General features: G+C 56.7%; 1 protein-coding gene across 3 annotated transcripts; it reads right to left on the bottom strand.

The window, feature by feature from the left end:
* Window positions 1-1376: 1376 nt before the first annotated feature.
* BLACAT1 (BLACAT1 overlapping LEMD1 locus) lies at window positions 1377-19820 on the bottom strand. 3 transcript variants are annotated; one of them, XM_088067208.1, is made up of 3 exons: window positions 19705-19820; window positions 3282-3456; window positions 1377-2918 (listed from the first exon to the last, which is right to left on the bottom strand). In XM_088067208.1, the coding sequence occupies exon 2, from the start codon at window positions 3418-3420 to the stop codon at window positions 3319-3321; it is 102 nt and encodes a 33-aa protein (XP_087923334.1). In that variant the 5' UTR covers window positions 3421-3456; window positions 19705-19820; the 3' UTR covers window positions 1377-2918; window positions 3282-3318. The 3 variants fall into 3 exon arrangements, with proteins under 3 accessions (XP_087923334.1, XP_087923335.1, XP_087923336.1); XM_088067209.1 differs by having other exon boundaries at window positions 1377-2914; XM_088067210.1 differs by lacking the exon at window positions 1377-2918 and adding an exon at window positions 2984-3015.
* Window positions 19821-20111: the final 291 nt, after the last annotated feature.

The following is a 20111-nucleotide window of genomic DNA, read 5'->3' as shown; positions in this document are numbered from 1 at the left end:
CCCAGTTCTGGATCCCTCCCTGTTATTCCTGGATCCCTCCCCGATGCTCCTGGATCCCTCCTTGGTGTTCCTGGATCCCTCCCTGATGCTCCTGGATCCCTCCCTTTTATTCCTGGATTCCTCCCGGATTCTCCTGGATCCCTCCCCAGTTCTGGATCCCTCCCTGTTATTCCTGGATCCCTCCCTGATTCTCCTGGATCCCTCCCCAGTTCTGGATCCCTCCCTGTTATTCCTGGATCCCTCCCCGATGCTCCTGGATCCCTCCTTGGTGTTCCTGGATCCCTCCCTGATGCTCCTGGATCCCTCCCTTTTATTCCTGGATTCCTCCCGGATTCTCCTGGATCCCTCCCCAGTTCTGGATCCCTCCCTGTTATTCCTGGATCCCTCCCTGATTCTCCTGGATCCCTCCTTGGTGTTCCTGGATCCCTCCCTGATGTTTCTGGATCCTTCCCCGTTATTCCTGGATCCCTCCCGGTTTCTCCGGGATCCCTCCCCAAGGAGAGCTGGGAGATTCCCCAAATCCTTCTGGGAAGGGGGAACACGCCAGGAGTCGATGGATCTCAGAAGAAAACCCCCCAGGAGAGCAATTAACCCCGGCCAGCGATGCTCGTTAGTGGGGAGCCCAATAATGACTCTAATGAACCCTGGTGGGTTTTTCCCCCATCTGACTTCCAAAGCCTTCGCTGGGAGTTTTCCTGACATCCCAGGAATTGCTGTGGGGTTGCTTTGTGCTTTAACAGCCCCCGTGCCCTTCCCCGCAGCCAATCCCATTCCCAAACACCGGGAATTTCCATTTCAGGGCCCTTTTTGAAAGGTGCCTTTTTGGGGATGTTTTGAAGAACCAGCCGAGAAAAAGAGGGAGCAAAACCATAAAACCCCCACCATAAAAAACCCCCACTCCAAAAATTATCATAAATATTTATTTGCTTGATTTATTATTTATTAATCTATTTATCAATCTATTTATCAATCTATTCATCAATCTATTTATTCATTTATTTATTCATTTATTTTTTAAATTATTTATTCATTTATTTATTCATTTATTTTTTAATTTATTTATTCATTTATTTATTCATTTATTTATTCATTTATTAATGTATCCATTAATTTATTTATCCATTAATTTATTTATCCATTAATTTATTCCTCTGGAATAGGAATTTCTATAGGAATTGCTCTGCTCTGTTCCTGTGCTTATTTACAAACGCCACTTTTATTTCCCCCTCCCCAAAAACAAAAACCCCAAAAACAAAAACCCCCCAAAAAAATAAATGTACAGCAGGAATTCCTATGGCTCCCGGGGCCGGGAGACTCCCAAGGAACATCTTGGGAATCTTTTCCCAAAGAAATCCGGGCAGCAGGGATAAAAAAAAAGGACGATAAAAAGAGATTTAATGCTTTGATCCGTGTCAGGAGAGGCTGCAAGGAGGGTTCTGCCCCTTCCCCTCTTTCCCAGGGATCGATCCAGGCTGGAATCAGCAAAATCCCAAAGCCAAGCTTTAGGTTTAAGCGGGGCTTTGTTGAGTCAGGACCTGCTGCTGAGCCTGGCTTTGTTTTTGCTGGTTTTTTGTGTGTTTTTGCATAGGAAAAACCTGGAGAAACAGGAGAAATCGGAGGGATGGGAGTCGATCCAAGCTCCTCTCTCTATAATTAATATTTTTTTACGTATCTCGGTGTCAGAGTGTCCCTCTGGATTTATCCTGGAATAAAACGAGGCTGGAATTCCACCTTTATCTTCACACTCGTGCAGGGATTAATCCCAACTTGTTTAAATCCCTCTCGCGGCCACCACGAATCCTTGCGCAAAAATTAAAGTTACATTCAGGAAATTCCCTTGGAATTCCAAGGAAATTCCCGACTTCCTTGGATTTTTTATTTTTGGCTCGAAGCTGATCCCAAAGGTCCTCACCAAATGTGGAACTGGGGAGGCTGAGGTGCGAAAATGGGAAATGAAATGGAAATTCAGCGTTTTCCCAAAGCAACTGATCTGGAATTGCTTCATCCTCTGGAAAACATTTGGAAAAACTCCGAGTTTTGGGACAGCCACGAATTAATTTTGTCCTGTGGGAAGACTGGGAATACCTGGAAGAGAATCCTCCCCTTGGCAGGGAGAAGGGACAGCTTCGACCAGGTGATTTCTGAGGGGGGAAAAATATTTAAAATGGGGTTTTTTTGGTTTGGTTTTTTGAGTCTTGGACGCAGGAATTGCCCTGCCTGGAGGGTTCCCACCCCAAATTCCCGGTAGGAATGTGAGCAGGGCAGTGGATCCTTCCCTTGGTGGACGGGATTATTGCTGGTGGGAATAAATTCCTCTTTGGGGAGCGCGGCTCTGCTTTCCTGAGGAGGTGGAGGCTCTTCCCGTGAATCCTGGGAATCCGCAGGGATTTGCAGGAATTCCAGCCGGATCCGGGATGGGGAGGACGAGCTGCGCCTCGCACATTCCTGCATCCCTTCCCAAAGGAAATCCGGGAACAGCCAGGACACGGCTCCAGCTTCGGCTTCACCGCTCGCCTCCCGCTCCAGGGGACGGAAAATCCTTGGAATTTTCCTTGGATAGACACCTCATTCCCACTGCCATCAGCGGGATTTATCTGCTCCAGCAGCGCTCAGGTCCGGGTGCTTCTGGAGGGGAGAAGCGGAAGATCCGACGTCGGGAGGAATTCCCGGAGCGCATCCCGAGTTTCTAGAAACGTCCAGGATTGTGCCAAGGAGAGGGAAGGAGGCAGGGACGAACCTGGCCGTGCCAGAGGCGCTGCCCAGATCTGGATTCCGGCAAGGACAAGGCCTGGCCCGGATTTTGGAGCTTTTCCCGGTTTCTCTGCTGGGAATTGCTGGAGCAGGGAGGGAATTCTCGCTCCCAGCGGGACGGGCAGGGACATCGTGGGCAGGGACACTTCGGCTCTTCCCCGGCCTTCCTGGGGACAGGGAGGGATGGGAAATGAGGAGAGAACCCACGGAATGCGGGAGAGAATCTGCGGGATAAATGGGGAACCTTTGGGATACATGGAGAATCTGCGGGATAAATGAAGAATTTGCAGGATAAATGAAGAATCTGCAGGATAAATGGGCAGATGGAGCAGCTCCCTCCGTGCACCCCCAGCCCCAATCGCTCCCCTTCCCTGCCAAGCACCACCCCGGACACTTCGGCTCAGCCCCCCGAGATCCCCGGGCCCCCGATCCCTCCGATCCCCCCGGTGCCCCCGGGTCCCCCGAGCCGAGGCAGCGGCAGCTCCTGCAGAGCAGAGAGGAGGGAGGCACCCGAAGCAGTCCCGGCGTACCGAGGGGACAGGAGGGGTCCCGGGCGGGGGCTGATCCTCACACGGCCGTCTCCTGCCCCCCGCTGGCCTGTTCCTTCTTCCTCTTCATCTTGCAGAAGCCGTGGAGGCCACAGAAGCAGGCGAAGGTGAACTGGGGCATCACCCGGAGCAGGAGAGGCTCGGGAGTGACTCCGACCTGGAGGGGGACAGGGAGAGGAGTCAGGGCAGGAGGAGGGTGGGGAGCAGAGCCCCAAAATCCCAAAACTGGGGCGTCACCCTGGAGCAGGACACATCTCATCCATCCATCCATCCATCCATCCATCCATCCATCCATCCATCCATCTTCCTTCCTTCCTTCCTTCCTTCCTTCCTTCTTCTTCCATTTTTCCTTTTTCCTTTTTCCTTTCCTTTCCTTTCCTTTCCTTTCCTTTCCTTTCCTTTCCTTTCCTTTCCTTTCCTTTCCTTTCCTTTCCTTTCCTTTCCTTTCCTTTCCTTTCCTTTCCTTTCCTTTCCTTTCCTTTCCTTTCCTTTCCTTTCCTTTCCTTTCCTTTCCTCTCCCCATTTTCCTCTCCCCATTTTCCTCTCCCCATTTTCCTCTCCCCATTTTCCTCTCCCCATTTTCCTCTCCCCATTTTCCTCTCCCCATTTTCCCCTCTCTGGCACTCAGGGAACAGCGGGATCGCAGCCCCCGGTGCCCGTGGAGCCGAGGAGCGCCGGGATTTCCCCAGCCCAGGGGCAGCACTGGCACAAAGAGGCTCAGCTGGGCCCCAATTCCCTGTTCGTGTCCATTTTTTAACAAATAATGCCCCAAAGCCCAGCCCACGCCACGGCCCAACAGCTGCAAAATGTAATTCAAAATGTAATTATGCAAATACAAGGCTGGGGGGGTTTTAAATAAATAACAAATCCTCCCAGAAATGCTTTGACAGGAAAGCTTCGTTCTCTCCCTGCTCCAATTTTGAGCTTTCCATCAAATCCCAGAATCCCGGGGTGGTTTGGGTTGGGAGGGACCAGCCTTGGTCACCTCCAGGGCTGGAAGCTCCCCTGGATAAAACCTCCTGCACCAATTTCGGATGATTTGACCCCAGAAGGGGCAGGGCGAGCCTGGATCGGATCCCAGTGGTGAAATGGGTTTTGGGGCACCGCCACCTCCTCAGGCTCGGGGGAACCCCCTCTTCCCCATCCACAGGAGGAGTTCGGAGCAGCCCAAATTCCCAGCAGGAAACGGAGCAGGTGGAGCCGCATCGGTGACAGAGCCGGGGGACGATGCCACATCCCCGCCTTCCCTTTTTCCCTCTTTTTTTCCCCCTTTTCCTCCTTTCCAAGGGGCGCAGCTGCAGCACAAAGGCCGAAACATCGCCTTGAATTCCCTCCTGCCCTCCTCGGCCATCTGGGTACCTGTCTGGGGAGCTCCCGAATTCAATCGGGCCACCTCTGCAGCTCCCAAATTCAATCGGGCCACCTCTGCAGCTCCCAAATTTAATCGGGCCACCTCTGGGGGGGCTTCTAAATTCAATCGGGCCACCTCTGCAGCTCCCAAATTCAATCGGGCCACCTCTGCAGCTCCCAAATTCAATCGGGCCACCTCTGCAGCTCCCAAATTACCGGGGCAGAGCCTCTAATGAGCGCCCGGCTCTGAAAGGCTGCGGCGGGACCCGGCCTCCCCTCTTTGTGCGGCCGCTTTTTGTGCTCGCCAGCCCCGCCATGGGAATTGCGAGGCTGCCGCTGGTGCCGAGGGGCCCGCGGGGACCTCGGGGGGACCGGAGGGGACAGAGGGGGGACAAGGAGGGGGTCTCGTTCACCTCCCAACCCCGCGGCCTCCCGGGAATGTAGCAGGGAAGGGAAGGGGAGGTGGGCGCAGGGAAAAGTGTGGGGGATGCTCCAGCGCTGCCTAAACTGCGTTTGGCCCATCCTGTCCTCGCTCCGGAGTATTTAATAACCGAATTAAATAACCGAATTAAATAATTCTGTCCATAATACCCCCAGAAAAAACCACCCCCCAGACCTCCCAGGCAGGTCCCCAGCGGTGCCCTGTGCCACCCCACGTCTCCATCCCCCCTCTCCCGGCTTTTGCAGACACAAAACCACCCCCAGAGCCTGGGGGGTCTGGCTGGGACCCCATTAGGGACCTATTGAGATATTTAGAGGGGTTTGTAGCGCTCGGGCTTTTCAGGCTGACCCTCTGCCTCCCATTCAGGCAGGGGACAATGATGAATGAGCCCCGGAGAATAGAGGCAGCCCCAGCTGAGCCTGACGCTCCTGTTCCCCTTGAAAAGGTGCAAAAAGAGATGCTGGAGGAGCAAGGAATAATTAAAAAAAATTGCAATGAACTGGCTCGGGCAGCGCTGACAGAAGCCCTGGCGGATTTGCAAGGGCTGGGCAGGCTCCCCAGCCCCGCGCTGCCCTTTCCATTCAAGGCAGAAGATCCTCGGGATAAAAACTCGGCTGCGGCAGAGAAAATGCGCCGAGCATTAAAGATGTAAAGCTGGAGAATTCTCTTTAGTCGACTGCATCACCCCGGGCCGTGTTTGTCACTGTCACAGTGATGAATTGGGGGCTGTCTGCCATCAGCATGCTCACTTTAATAATGTCATTTTGCCTGGAAAATAATGTCTTTCTGGAGCAGCTGGACCCAGACTGTTCCTTAATCCAGCAATTCCCATTTCCCTGGGATTTTTCGGACATCCGGGAAGCTCCTGGCAGAAGGGATGGCCAGGGCTCAGCTCTGGTGGCACTCCCAGGTGACACCGGTGGCCGCCAGCCCCTGGGATGCTCAGGCACCAGGATCTTTCATTCCAGCTGATTTTCCTCCCTCTTCCTTTTCTATTTCTGGGAGACACCCTGGAATTAACTTTTTAACGAATCTGTTGGAAAAAAACAACGAGTTTTGCGTCTGAACCCCCGGATTTCGGAGCTGTTTTTGCTGCCAGCATGCCGGGATTTTTCCTTGGGAAAGGAAATAATTTGCAATGGAAATCGGGGCTGTGATTTTTTTTGCAGGGAGCCGAATGGAATTAAATTATTTGTGATGAAACCGAGGAAAAAAAAATTCCTTTAATTTGTTTTTCACGATAACCCATCCATCCATCCCCACATCCACAGCCAAGGTTTTTAGGGGGGGACTGATGGTTTTGGGATCATCAGCCCGATTTTTAAAATCCACGGAGGAAAACCCCCGGGGAAGAGTCACAGCTGGGCCTTGCAGGGGTTCATTCCCCAATCCTGGACTTTTCGGGGTGCTGGGGATGCTCCATGCACAAGGTTTTGCCTGGGATTTTTTGTTCCTTTGATTTCGAATCATCCAAACTTCAGCTCCTGCATCCCAGAGCTCTCTGCTCTGGGATGTGTGGACACAACCCCTTTCCCCACACTCCTCCTCCTCCCAAAATCCAGCCAATTTAACATTTTTCCAGCCAAATTTTCAAACCGATTATTTCCCAACCAATTTAGATTTATTTTTTTCCCTCCCCAAAATAAAAACTCGGAAATTTCGCTGCTTACAACCAACCCCGAGCCAAACCCCGCTTAAAAACCTCTTCCCTAATGAGCAGCTGAGCATTAAAAAAAAATCTCAACAACAGAGGAGACAGAGGAGGGAATAAAACCGACCTGAAAAGCAGCAGCAGCCCTTTAAGGGGAGATAATGAAGGGAGAAGATGTTGCCTGGCGGTGTTTGCAGAGAATCGCTAATTAAAACATCGCTTTCTGTAAAGTCTGCTGATGCCATTGATTCTTCCCCCCACACAGTTAATTTGCTGCTAGGGAAGGCAAAGTCGCCAGGGTCCTCATTATAAAAATTTCACTGGCTGCAGCTAATGGTTGTAATTAATAGGTGCAATAAATTTCAAATGGGCAGCCGGGGTGTTCATTAGCTCGGGGCTGACTCAGCACCGGTGGCCTCACCAGTTCCTAAATAATCCATTCCCAGGCAGCCGGGAGGAGGAGGAGGAGGAGGAGGAAGCTGTAATTCCTCACCCAGGGCAGAGCTGGATAAATAATTCCAGGATTTGTGTCTTTTTTTTGTCTCTTTATTTTTTTTGTCCCACCGCTGAATTTTCAGTGCAAACCTTCCCCCAGCTTTTCCCAAAAACCCGGATTTGGGCTGGGAGCAGCGCTCGAGGAACTGAACCCTGGGAGGTAAAATATCCAAACATCTCCCATCCAGGCGTGGATCAAACCCAGGCGTGCCTTGGGTGGAGGATTTGGGATTTAATGTGGATTTTCTTTTCCTGGTTCTTCTCCGAGCGTGCCTGCACATCCCTGAGCCAAAATTTGGGCTGAATTTGGGAGCTGCCACCCCTGTGGGTTCACATTCCAAAACTGGGGCTGAATTTAGGAGTTGCCACCCCTGTGGCTGCACATTCCAAAATTTGGGCTGAATTTGGGAGCTGCCACCCCTGTGGCTGCACATTCCAAAATTTGGGCTGAATTTGGGAGCTGCTGCCCCTGAGCCCAAACGTTCCTGAGCCAAAATTTGGGAGCTGCTGCCCCCAGGGATGCCCAGGGGCTGCTGTGGCTCCGTGTCGGGACAATTCCCACTCCTGGCAGGACAAGCCCGAGCCTCTCCCAGTTTTGGGGTGCTCCAAGCCCAGATCCCGGCCTGGGGGTGCCTCCCTGGCTCACGGCGCTCATTAGCTGTAATTAACGCTCTCCTGGGAGCTCAGGAAGGACCTGGGAGTGCTGGACGGGTCCGGCTGCTCCAGAATTTGCCTTTTCCGGGTGTTTTTGGGGACAGAACAATCCGGGAATGCCTTGGAGCCGCTGCTCCTCCAGCTCCTTCCAGCCCTGCTCTGGGATGCACTGGAATTTCCACGGCAGCCTCTTCCAAAACCGGCCGAATTCCCCAAAATGCTTTGAAAATTCCCACTCGATCCCGCTTTTTCAGGCCTGCCAGGAATGTTTTATCCCTGGAGCAGCCGCTGAGCCAGCGGAGGGTGCCCGGAGGTGATGCCAGAGCCGGCTGGGAGCTTTTCCAAGGGGCCCTGCCAAGGAATTCTGCTCCGGGAGGCTTTGGTGGGAGCGTTTGTGGGGTGGGACCTGTGGGATGGGGTTTGTGTGGTGGGGTCGGTGGGGTGGGAATGGGGTCTGTGGGGTGGGAATGGGGTCGGTGGGAATGGGGTCTGTGGGGTGGGAATGGGGTCGGTGGGGTGTGGAGTGTGAGGTGGGAATGGGGTCGGTGGGGGGGGGTCTGTGGGGTCTGTGGGGTGGGAATGGGGTCGGTGGGGTGGGGTCTGCAGGAATGGGGTCTGTAGGGTGGGGTCTGTGGGAATGGGGTCTGCAGTAATGGGATCTGTGGGATGGGGTCTGTGGGAATGGGGTTTGTCTAAATGGGGCCAGTGGGATGGGATCTGGGGGAATGGAGTCCGTGGAATGGGGTCTGCAGTAATGGGATCTGTGGGATGGGATGAGCAGGAATGGGATCTGTGGGATGGGGTCTGCAGGAATGGGATCAGCAGGAATGGGGTTTGTGCAAATGGAGTCAGTGGGATGGGATCTGCAGGTCTGCAGTAATGGGGTCTGTGGGGTGAGATGGGATCTGCAGGGATGGGATCTGCGGGAATGGGGTCTGTGGGATCTGCAGGGATGGGATCTGCAGGGATGGGATCTGCAGGGATGGGATCTGTGGGATCTGCAGGGATGGGGTCTGTGGGATCTGCAGGGATGGGGTCTGTGGGAATGGGATCTGCAGGAATGGGGTCTGTGGGATCTGCAGGGATGGGGTCTGCAGGGATGGGGTCTGCAGGGATGGGGTCTGCGGGATGGGATCTGCGGGATGGGATCTGCGGGATGGGATCTGCAGGGATGGGGTCTGTGGGAATGGGATCTGCAGGAATGGGGTCTGTGGGATCTGCAGGGATGGGGTCTGTGGGAATGGGATCTGCAGGAATGGGGTCTGTGGGATCTGCGGGGATGGGGTCTGCGGGGATGGGATCTGCAGGGATGGGATCTGCGGGGATGGGATCTGCGGGATGGGATCTGCGGGATGGGATCTGCGGGGATGGGATCTGCGGGGATGGGATCTGCAGGGATGGGATCTGCGGGGATGGGATCTGCGGGGATGGGATCTGCGGGGATGGGATCTGCGGGGATGGGGTCCGTGGGATGGGTCCATGGGATGGGGCTCCTGGGAGCTGAAAACCCCGTGTCAAATCTCCCTGAATCTCTCTCTAGAAGCCCTGGGGGCGATGGGGCTGGCAAACACCACCGGGAGATTTGGCACAAAGTCTCCAGGCCGGGCTGCTGAGCACCAGTCACCCCCACCAGTGCTCCCAGTCCCCCTGCTCCCTCCATTCCCTGCCTCATTCCTGCCTTGCTAAAGGAAAAATCAATCCCATAAAAACCATTCCCAGGGGATCACCGATATTCCTGCCTGGAGCTGTTTTGCCCAAAAAAAGACACCAAAATATCAGCAGGGGCCGGTGTTTGGGGCTGCCCCATCCCTGGAAGTGTCCAGGGCGGGGTTGGAGAGGGCTTGGAGCGATCTGGGATAGGGGAAAGGACTGGATGAGCTTTAAATCATCCCAGGAATCCCCGTGGTGAGAGCAGGAACCATCCAGAGAGGATTTTCCTTCCCCAGCGCCACGTTTTGGGTTGGAAATGGCCAAACCGGGGCTGTTTTGGGTTCCTTGGCCCCTCTCTCATTCCAGCCTCATTCCAGGCTCCCATTCCCGGTTTGGAGCAGCCCCGGGGTGGGGGTGGAGGGACCAAGCCAAGCGTGTCCCCCTGCCCGGCCTGAATGGCTCGGGGCAGGCCTTGTCACGGGTGAATTTTCTGAATGAGCAAATCCTCATTAAAAAATAATTAAAACAGCCCAGCGAGATTGGCTTAATTCCTTTCATTTTGACGGATGGTGTTTGGTTTTGATGATTTATGTGCCAGCTCTCCTGCTTTCATTGTTGGAACTCATGGGATTTCATGATTTTCTTCCTTCCACACCTCCTTGAGTCATGGGATTACGGCTGAACTCGGCTTTTTTCCCCTTTTTTTTTATTCTCTCTCCAGGGACTATTATTTTTAAAGATGCATTCCAGGCTGGTGAAATAAACTTGAAAGCCTGACACCCAAATGAGTCAAAGCTCAGGAAGTGAGAAAAGAAAAAGCAAAGAAGAGAGAAATTGCTCGTTTCCTGCTTGGGGAGGGGGAGGTGGAACCCCACAAGGTTGTTGGGGTGGGCGTGGGGGCGGTGGGGGATTCAGGGATGGGGTCAGTGGGGTGGGGTTTGTGAAAATGGGGTTTGTGGGGTGGGATCTGCAGGGATGGGATCTGTGGGATCTGCGGGGATGGGGTTTGTGGGGTGAGATCTGTGGGAATGGGGGCTGTGAAAATGGGGTTTGTGAGGTGGGGTTTGTGAAAATGGGGTCAGTGGGGTGGGATCTGCAGGAAGGGGATCTGTGGGAATGGGGTCAGTGGGGGGGGGGCTGCAGGAATGGGGTCTGTGGGGTGGGGTTTGTGTAAATGGGGTCCATGGGGTGGGATCTGTGGAAATGGGTTTGTGGGAATGGGATCTGTGGGGTGGGATCTGCAGGAATGGGATCAGCAGGAATGGGGTTTGTGTAAATGGGGTCTGTGGGAATGGGACCTGCAGGAATGGGGTCAGTGGCAGCGGGATCTGCAGGAATGGAGTCTGTGGGATCTGCAGGAATGGGGTCTGTGGGAATGGGATCTGCAGGAATGGGGTCTGTGGGAATGGGATCTGCAGGAATGGGGTCTGTGGGAATGGGATCTGCAGGAATGGGGTCTGTGGGATCTGCAGGGATGGGATCTGTGGGGTCTCCAGGAATGGGGTCAGTGGCAGTGGGGTCTCCATCCCCTCTCCTCTCCCACCCCACGGCCCCCGCCGACTTTTTGCACATTTAAAAACTCCCCATTTGTCAAGCCCTGCCCTGTAACTAAACCCTTCCTCCTCTCCTGCTCCTGGCCACCACCCGCCCTCACCCTCCTCGTGTCACCCCTGCCCGGCACAAACCTGCGGTGGGAGACGGGGCTGGACCCCCCCAAAGAAACCCGGACCCCCTCCTCCCCCTGCTGCCATCACCCTGGCAGCGGCTGCGACCCTCGGAAACACCCTCGGAAACACCCTCAGAAATACCCTCGGCCTCTTCCCTGTGCTTTTGTTCGGGGGGGATGCAGGTGCGGGGAAAAAAGCTCCAAAACACCAAAGAAAAGCCGCTCCCGGTGCTGAATGGGGACGGCCCCGCCACCCCCGGGCGCCTTTTGTGTCCCCACCCCTCCGGGAAGGCCCTGCAAGGCTTCAGTGCCCCCTTTCACGCCTTGTTCGAGCCCCAAATAAATGCGGGCGGCTCGAGGGGGGCTCGGAGGTGCCTGGAAGGTGCAGCCCCTCCCCTGTGTAGCCCATGGCTTTTCGCCCTACATGAGTTCGGGAAAGCAATCACATAGGAATAAAAAGCCATAGACCACAGCAGAGGGCTTAGCCAGGATAAGGCAGCAGACTTGGGGAAAAGGGAAAGGAGAGACTCTTTGGGGTAAGCTGTGCTCGCTGCCCGTGACCAGCTGGGAGCACAACCCCAAAATCAGGGCGGGTTTCTACCCCAAAATCAGGGTGGGATCCCATCCCAAAATCAGGGGTGTTCCCATCCCAAAATCAGAGCGGGATCCCACCCCAAAATCAGAGCGTGTTCCCACCCCAAAACCAGGAGGGTCCCCACCTCAAAATCAGGGCAGGATCCCATCCCAAAATCAGAGTGGGATCCCATCCCAAAATCAGGGTGCGTTTTCACCCCAAAACCAGGGGGGTTCCTACCCCAAAACCAGGGCGGGATCCCACCCCAAAACCAGGGGTGTTTCCACCCCAACCCCCCCTCAGCACCACGGGGTGGCTTCTCCTGGGTTTTCCACTGGTCAGAGGGAGCGATCCCAGCCTGGAATGTTCCATGTCCCAGCAGGGAGCTGACCCGGCCAGGAGGACCCCGTGCCCTGTGAGGAGCTGGGATGGCAGGGACGGCTGGAATTAATTGGAGCAGCCATGGAATGGTTGATTTTCCCCTCTCCCGGTGTCCTGGCCACGGCCCCAGCTCATCTCTGGCAGCACCTGGCATCCTTTCCTCTTCCCAGGATCCCAAAAAACCCCGACAAACTCAGAGCCATAACCCAGGCTGCACAAATGGAGCCGCACAAATTCCCACCTGCACATCCCCGCGTCCCTCTCCGAGGAGGAGCGGAGGGATAAATCCCATTTTTAGGGAGAAACACTCACCTCGGGGTGCAGCCTCACCCTGCCCCGCAGCTGCTCTGAAAAGCTGACTTTTAGGGCCAGCAGGGGACTCCCCCGGGGAGGCTGAGCAGGAGCTGCAGCCCCACTGCCCCCACAGCTCACCTGGCTGCAGGTGGGTGCTCGGCCAGGTTCATCCAACAGAGCCGCCTTTGTGGGCTCAGACAAAGGCCCAAAGAAAAGTTTGGCTTCCAACCCTCCTCCCGCTCTCTTCCTCCCCCCCCTCGGGCCTTTTCGGGGGAGTTTCCGTCTCTGGAGCCACCAAAAGAGGCGCTCGGGACAAGGTGACGCGTTCCCCGGTTCCTCAGGAAAAGCCTCTCTGCACCTGGAGAAGCTCCTTGGGTGGCACCAGAGGTGCCCAGGCTGTCCCTGGGAACGCTCCGGCCTCTGCTGCCTCACCCTGCTCGTTCATTAGCGGCTGTTAATTGCCAGGAGCTGATGAGGTCAGGGTGGGGGAGTCCCCTCCTCACCCTCCCCAGAATCCCTGGGAAATCCAGGTTTTCCAGCCGCGGGGATGGGAGGCAGGGAGGGATTTTGCTGTGGTTTGCGGTAGCAGAGAGCACGGCTTTGACCTCCCCAGCGAGCTCCTGGAGCGCGGGGCAGCTCAGAGCTGGCGTTTTCCCAAGGTTTTCCCTCTTTTATCTCCCGTGAGTGGCGAGGGGGAAGAGCCACGGTCCCCTCCGGGTGTCCCGAAACACGGAGCACCCCTCGGTCCCAAAATTCCATCCCTGGGAGCAGGTGCTGCACTGGGAGGATCTTTTGGGGGGCACACCAGGACCCCCGCACGGCTCCCCCTGCCCTGTGTGTCCTGCACGCACCCACCCCCAAATCCCTACGGATCACCCCCAAATCCCTCGGGAACAACCCCAACTCCTAAAGATCAACCCAACTCCTAAGGATCAACCCCAGCCCCTACGGATCAGCCCCAAATCCCTCAGGAACAACCCCAACTCCTAAGGATCAACCCCAATCCCTACGGATCAGCCCCGATCCCATCGTGGAGAGACACAAACCCATCACTTTGTCCCTCCTGGCTCTCTGGGACGTGGCCCTGCGGCACGCCCGGCCTCGCCCCGGCGGTGGCACCTGGCAGGGCACGGGCTGCTGTCCCCAGCACGAGGACACGTGTCCCTGCCGGTGCCACCGTGCCCTGTCCAAGCCTCAGGGACCCCAGGAGTGCCCGGAGGCTCCGGCCGAGCGCGCTGAGCTCACCTTTGGCAGCGTGGCACGGTCTCCGCGGGAAGGGCCCGGTGCCAGCGGGGACAGGGCTGGAGCGGCAGCGCCTTCACCATCACCATCCTCATCCTCTCCTCCCCAAACCCCGGGGCAGGGGGTGCCCAGCGCTGCTCGGGGGGGTCACCCCGCTGCTCCCAGCCCTATAGAAGGGGGGTCTTTGGGACCCCCCAACCTTTCTGGTGCTGCTCTCATGGCTGAGCTGGTTGTGCTTTGAGGGGCTGGGAGCAGAGGGAGGGAGGGAGGGAAGGAGGGAGGGAGCGGGGTCAGGTATTTCTCCATCCCCGGCTCCGCAGGGCCGGTAACAAAGGCGCTATTGAACTGCAGCCGCTCTGGTCTGTGAAGCAGAAACCTCTTGTATCTCCTCGGGTGCCTTTGATCTGCCTCCCCCGGTGGGATGGGGATTACTCATGTCCTGCTGCTCGGGCACCGCTGCCAGCGCGGCCCGGGGAGGGGGACAAACCCCCCGCGGGGGTCTCGGGGAATGTCACAGCCAGCGCTGCCCTTCCCCTGCACCCCCGGACCTCGCAGCTCCCAAACTTTCGGGGAGCCACGAGGCGCTGGGCCGAGCGCAGGGCCGGGAGGAGCCGCGCTCTGCGCCTCGCATTCCTCTCCTGTAATTAAAGCCGGTGCGCTGGGCGGAGGGGGAATTTCCCAAAGGGTTTTACTGGCGTCTGGACAAGGGTCAGACAATGAGAACATTTGACAGGGTGCCCAAATCCGCTGTATCTTGGATACGCTCAAAGCCTCCCCCGTGCTCCTCGTCCCAGGCGCTGCTTTGGGGGAGGTTTGGGCAGGTGGGGACGGCGCGGGGGGAGCTTGGGGACTCTCACGAAACCCCCGCAGCCCTCAAGGCAGCCAGGCTGCCCCAAAAATGCCAACGCTTGAACATCACAAACCCTGGAAGCGCATTCCCGGCGGGATTCGCCTGGAAATCCCGGGCAGAGGCACCGAACGCACCTTGGAGACTCTCAGCGCTCGGATCGATGCTTTAAAAAGCGATTTGCTGCCTTCAGCAGGTCCCTGCCTCCCTCCCTGGGGATCCAGGGGCACCGGGGGCTTATCCTGGTTTTTCCAGTCCCGGGGGATATTTGGGATGCTCTGACAGCCATCCGGGCTTCCCAAAAGCACTCGAGCGCCTTTGGAAACCTCAGCCCCTCCTGCCGCTCCTGTTCCCCCCTGCAGAAATCCCTCAGCACCCGGAGAGGCTCGAGTGGGAGCAGGGGGGCCCCTGGGGCTCCCCTAAATGAGGCCACCCGAAATTAGAGCTCAGGAGGATCCTCCGCGGAGCCAAGGGCTCCCCAGCACCGTTCCCGAGGCTCATTCCCGCTTTTCCCAGCTCCCTGCCCGCGCCCCAGGCGTGCGGAGAGCCCGGGACGCGTGCGGGAGGCTGCCCCTAAATGAGAGACGGACGCAAATAAAACCCCCGGGAGAGAACCGGGACGGACGGACGGACGGACAGACGGACGGACACTCCAGAGCAGAGCCTGGAACACCTCGTCTTCCACAGAGATCCACACCAGCTGCATCCCAAGGAGGTGGAATCAGCCTCTGCTTTGGGGGAATCGGCTGCAGGTCCCCCAGCCCCCGCCTGGCTCGGGCCCCATCAGGCCCCAAATTTCTGGTGGATTTTTAAACTTTAAAGCTCAGATTTTGGGGAGCAGCTCGAGTTTGGGCAAGAATCCGTTTTCGAGCTGTCTTTGACAAGTGGCTCCAGCCCAGGCAGGATTAAATCTCCTAATCACATTTCCAAGGCGCCCGGGATCATGAATTGGGGATTTAGGGAATATTTGTCATTGTAATAATGTCATTTCCCAGCCTTTCCCTGCTTCTCCAAGTCCTTATGCCTGAACTTTTTGGCTTTGTGGGAACATCTCCCATGGGAAAAGGGAGGCTCCGGAACATTTGCGGTGCAGCTGGAGGTGCAGCGGTTGTTGTTTGTACATCCTGTGGATGGGGCGATTCCGGGGTTATTTATGGATTTTAATCAGCTTTCTCATCACCACCTGATTTCCCACTGCGTGCTGCCTGAACAAATCTTTGCAGAATTCCTGATAAATCTTCCAGGAATAAAAAGGGGGAAGCTGATGAACCCCTCAGATCCTGCGAAACTCAGGAAAGCAGAGTTCCCCCTGCTTTCCTGCAGAGCTGAGGGTGAGAGCGTGACGTCTCCAACACCTTTATGGGAGAATTCCAGGGAAATGTGCTCCATAAATCCCTGTTTTCAGCCATGGCAGCATCACAGGCAGGGCCCAGCTCCCTTCCCCGGGATGCAGCCACGGAAAATCCACTTTGGGAAGGGCCAAACCTCTCCTGATTTTCCAGGTGCGCACAAAACCTGGCTCCTTCCAGAGCACGGAAGCTGCTCTGGTTTGTTTGGAGGAGGGAAAAGAAATCTTTCAATCCTGCACCTCATTCCCATTGGGATGTTCCTGCCCACCTCCCTCCAGGAGCTCAGATGCTGCTCCCTCCAGCCCAGGAGGTGTTTTCCTTCTCCAGAGGGAATTCCAGGCTTTCCCTGCAGCAGGAATTTGTGGTGAGGTGCTGAGGGGGACAGCGCTGTCCCCACACCAGGCAGCCCCACAGGAGCGGCTTTCCCACGGAGCCTGAGGTTGCAGAAATGTTTCCCCAGGACAAGTTCGAGCCAGCAGGGACATTTCACATCTCCAGTTCGTTTATCCCACTCAGCTTCAGGCACAAAACCAGCCTGGAGGAGCTGCAACCTCTCCTTCCCACTTTTCCATCTGGAGCAGCTCGCCACTCGCAGCCCTCCTCCCCTCTTCCCCACAGGACTTACTTTAGGTGAAAAGGTTTTCCTTTGTACCAAGAGAAAAAAAAAATATCCTCCAGCCCTAAACGATCTCATTTCTCATCTTGCTGGGAAAACTCGGGATAAATTCATTTCTGTTCGCTCTGCAAACCAACAAATCCATCCTTGAGCAGGGAAGTGACCCAGCATCCCAAAATCATGACTTGTGAACCCCAGGTCACAGCCCAAATCCCAAATCCTTCTGCTCAGCCTCACTGCCTTTTGCAGAGCCCCAGCTCCCCCGGATTTATTTCCATGGGAAATAAATGATGGGAGAAGCAGAGAGAGAAGGGACGAGATAACGACCCAGGTCTGTTCCTGCTCACTCCATCCATTTTTCCACGGAGCCCATTAGGAGAGGGCGGCAGCAGCTCGGGAATCCAGGGAAGGCCCTCACTAACAAGATCCTCCCGGGCCTTTTAGCACATCCCCGGTCACAGATAGCTCAGCTCCCGCTGTAATTAAGTCTGGGCTGCGGGGCAGGAGCAGCCGCGGGAGCCGGGGGGGAATTGGTTGGTCTCTATTTGCCAGAGCAGCTGCAGGGCCGGTGAGGGATGGTTTGGATTGGGCAGGGGTGGGGATTGATGGTTTGGATCGGGATCAATGGTCTGGATCAGGAAGGGATCAGGGGTTGATGGTCTGGATCACTCAGGGATGGGGATTGATGGTTGGGATTGGGATCAATGGTCTGGATCAGGCAGGGATGGGGGAATTGATGGTTTGGATCAGGCAGGGATGGGGGAATTGATTGTTTGGATCAGGCAGGGATGGGGGAATTGATGGTTTGGATCAGGCAGGGATGGGGGAATTGATGGTTTGGATCAGGCAGGGATGGGGGAATTGATGGTTTGGATCAGGCAGGGATGGGGGAATTGATTGTTTGGATCAGGCAGGGATGGGGGAATTGATGGTTTGGATCAGGCAGGGATGGGGGAATTGATGGTTTGGATCAGGCAGGGATGGGGGAATTGATTGTTTGGATCAGGCAGGGATGGGGGAATTGATGGTTTGGATCAGGCAGGGATGGGGGATCAATGGTCTGGATTTGGATCTGGATGAGGCTCAGTGGTCTGGATCAGGCAGGGATCAGGGGTCGATGGTCTGGATCACTCAGGGATGAGGGATTGATGGTCTGGTCCTGGCAGGGGTCAGGGGTCAGTGGGCTGGTCCTGGCAGGGGTCAGGGGTCAGGGGGCTGGTCCTGGCAGGGACGTGGAGCTGCAGCTGAGCCACCCTGGGCAGTGCAGGAGCTGGATCCTGGTGAGGATTTCCTGCTCCCCTCAGAACTGCAGGAACTCCAGTTGGGACAGGAGGGAGATGGGCTGAAGGGGCCGGTTCGGTGGCCAGGAGTGACCAGAGGAACAAAGAGATGGAGGAATCAGATGGGGAAGGTGAGGAAAGAGCCCCTTGGGGCTATGGGGATGCTTTGTCCAGGGGTGAAAGGCGAAGGGAGAGTAAAACCCTCAGCTCCAGGGGCCACTTCAGCTCCCTCAGGGTCCTTCCGTGGGCTCAGCCCATCTCAGGTGAGCCCAGGAACTCCAGGGACATCACCCCGGGCTAAAACTTGGGAAGAAAATATCTCACCCTTCTCCCACATCACCCTTCAGGGCTGAGTCCTCCAGGGCAGGCCTGGGGGGCAGTTCCTGGGGATTTAGAGAATATTTGTCATCCCTCGTTCTCCAAGTCACCATTCTCAGACTTTCTGGCTTTACAGGAACATTTCCCATGGAAAAAAAAGAGGCTCCAGAAGATTTCTTGGACAGCTGAAGGGGCTCAGCCTCACTCAGCCTCTCCCAGGGTTTGGGAATCCCTGTCAGGGCATGAAGTTTGCTCTGGGTTTGGGGTTTCAGGGCCACGCTGGGGCCGGGGAAGGACCTGACAGCCAGGTCCTCACCCCAGGACCGTCCCTGGTACAACAGGCAGGGGATGTGTGTAAGAAATGTGGGACTGGAATGAGAGACAGCGCACGGATCAGCCCCGGGAGAGGGAGCAGGACCAGCCTGGAGCAGCTGCAGTGCCGGGGGCATCCTCGGAGCCAGGTCCAAGGGGAGGCAGATGTGGGATATTGGCCGCTGCCAGCCCCGAAAATCCCTGAAATTCCCTGAAATTCCCTGAAATTCCCTGAAATTCCTCATTATTCCCTGTTGTTCCCTGTTCCCAGATCCATCTCGAGAGGTGACACAGGGTGGCACCTCCAGCAGCAGCAGGGATCACCCAGAGCCAGCCCGGAGCTGTCCCCTGCCAAGGGACAGCCACCCCCGCAGGGGTTCCAGCCCCACGGGGACACCCAGAGGTGCTCTGAGTGTCCCAAACCTGTCCCTGAGCCTGCTCCCCCTGCCTGGAGCCAGCCCTGCTCCCACGCATCGCTGCTGCCGCTCTGCCACCACTCCCTGGGGACACACAGACCCCGGAGGGGACACACAAACCCCGGGGAGGGGACACAGAAACCCCGGGAGGGGACACACAAACCCCGGGGAGGGGACACACAAACCCCGGGGAGGGGACACATAAACCCCGGGAGGGGACACACAAACCCCGGGAGGGGACACAGAAACCCCGGGAGGGGACACACAAACCCCGGGGAGGGGACACAGAAACCCCCGGAGGGGACACACAAACCATGGGGAGGGGACACACAAACCATGGGGAGGGGACACACAGACCCGGGAGGGGACACACAGACCCCGGGAGGGGACACACAAACCCCGGGAGGGGACACACAAACCCCGGGAGGGGACACACAAATCCCGGGAGGGGACACACAAACCCCGGGAGGGGACACACAAATCCCGGGAGGGGACACACAGATCCCGGGAGGGGACACACAAACCCCGGGGAGGGGACACACAGACCCCCGGAGGGGACACACAGACCCGGGAGGGGACACACAGACCCGGGGAGGGGACACACAAATCCCGGGAGGGGACACACAGACCCCGGGAGGGGACACGCTCAGCGGAGAGCGGCCCAGGGCTGGGCTCGCCCTCCCCTCTCCTCAGTGGCACTGAAGCTTCTGGCAGGGAAAAATCCTCATTTTCCTGACTCCAGACACGTGAAAACACCGCAGCACACACAGAGCCCCCGGAGCAGCCCCCAAATCCCGGCTCCAGCCACCGGGACCCATCCGGGCTGCCCGGACCCCCTCGGGACCCTCCAGCCGGTACCACAACACACCTGAATTAACAGCGGCGAGCAGGTGACGCCAAAATCGCTGCAATTCCTCTCTCCGAATCCTTAATCTGCTTTTCCCCGGCTGACATCAGCGCTCAGGTTGGTACACGCACCGCTTCCCTTATCTTTCTTTGGGATTACCTCATCGGAGAGGACCTGGACCTCCTCTTTCCCCCTCTCCCTCTCCCTCTTTCCTCCTCTCCCTCTCCCTCTTTCCTCCTCTCGGGGTTTGGAGCCGCAAGTTTGCAGCCGGAGGAGGGAATGGCTGGGATGAGGCTCCAGCAGCACCCCCAGCCCTGCCGGCCGCATCCTTCCAGGCTCCAGGGAGATCCAGGGAGATCCAGGGAGATCCAGGGAGATCCAGGGAGATCCAGGCAGCTCCAGATCCTCTCCGTGCCCTTCGGAAACCC

The sequence above is a fragment of the Pseudopodoces humilis genome, chromosome 26 (genome assembly GCF_049639895.1).
Source record: "Pseudopodoces humilis isolate 2021_Gansu_Grassland_sample_001 chromosome 26, ASM4963989v1, whole genome shotgun sequence".
In the NCBI taxonomy this organism is placed as follows: domain Eukaryota; kingdom Metazoa; phylum Chordata; class Aves; order Passeriformes; family Paridae; genus Pseudopodoces; species Pseudopodoces humilis.
This window is presented reverse-complemented; position numbering and strand designations above follow the sequence as displayed.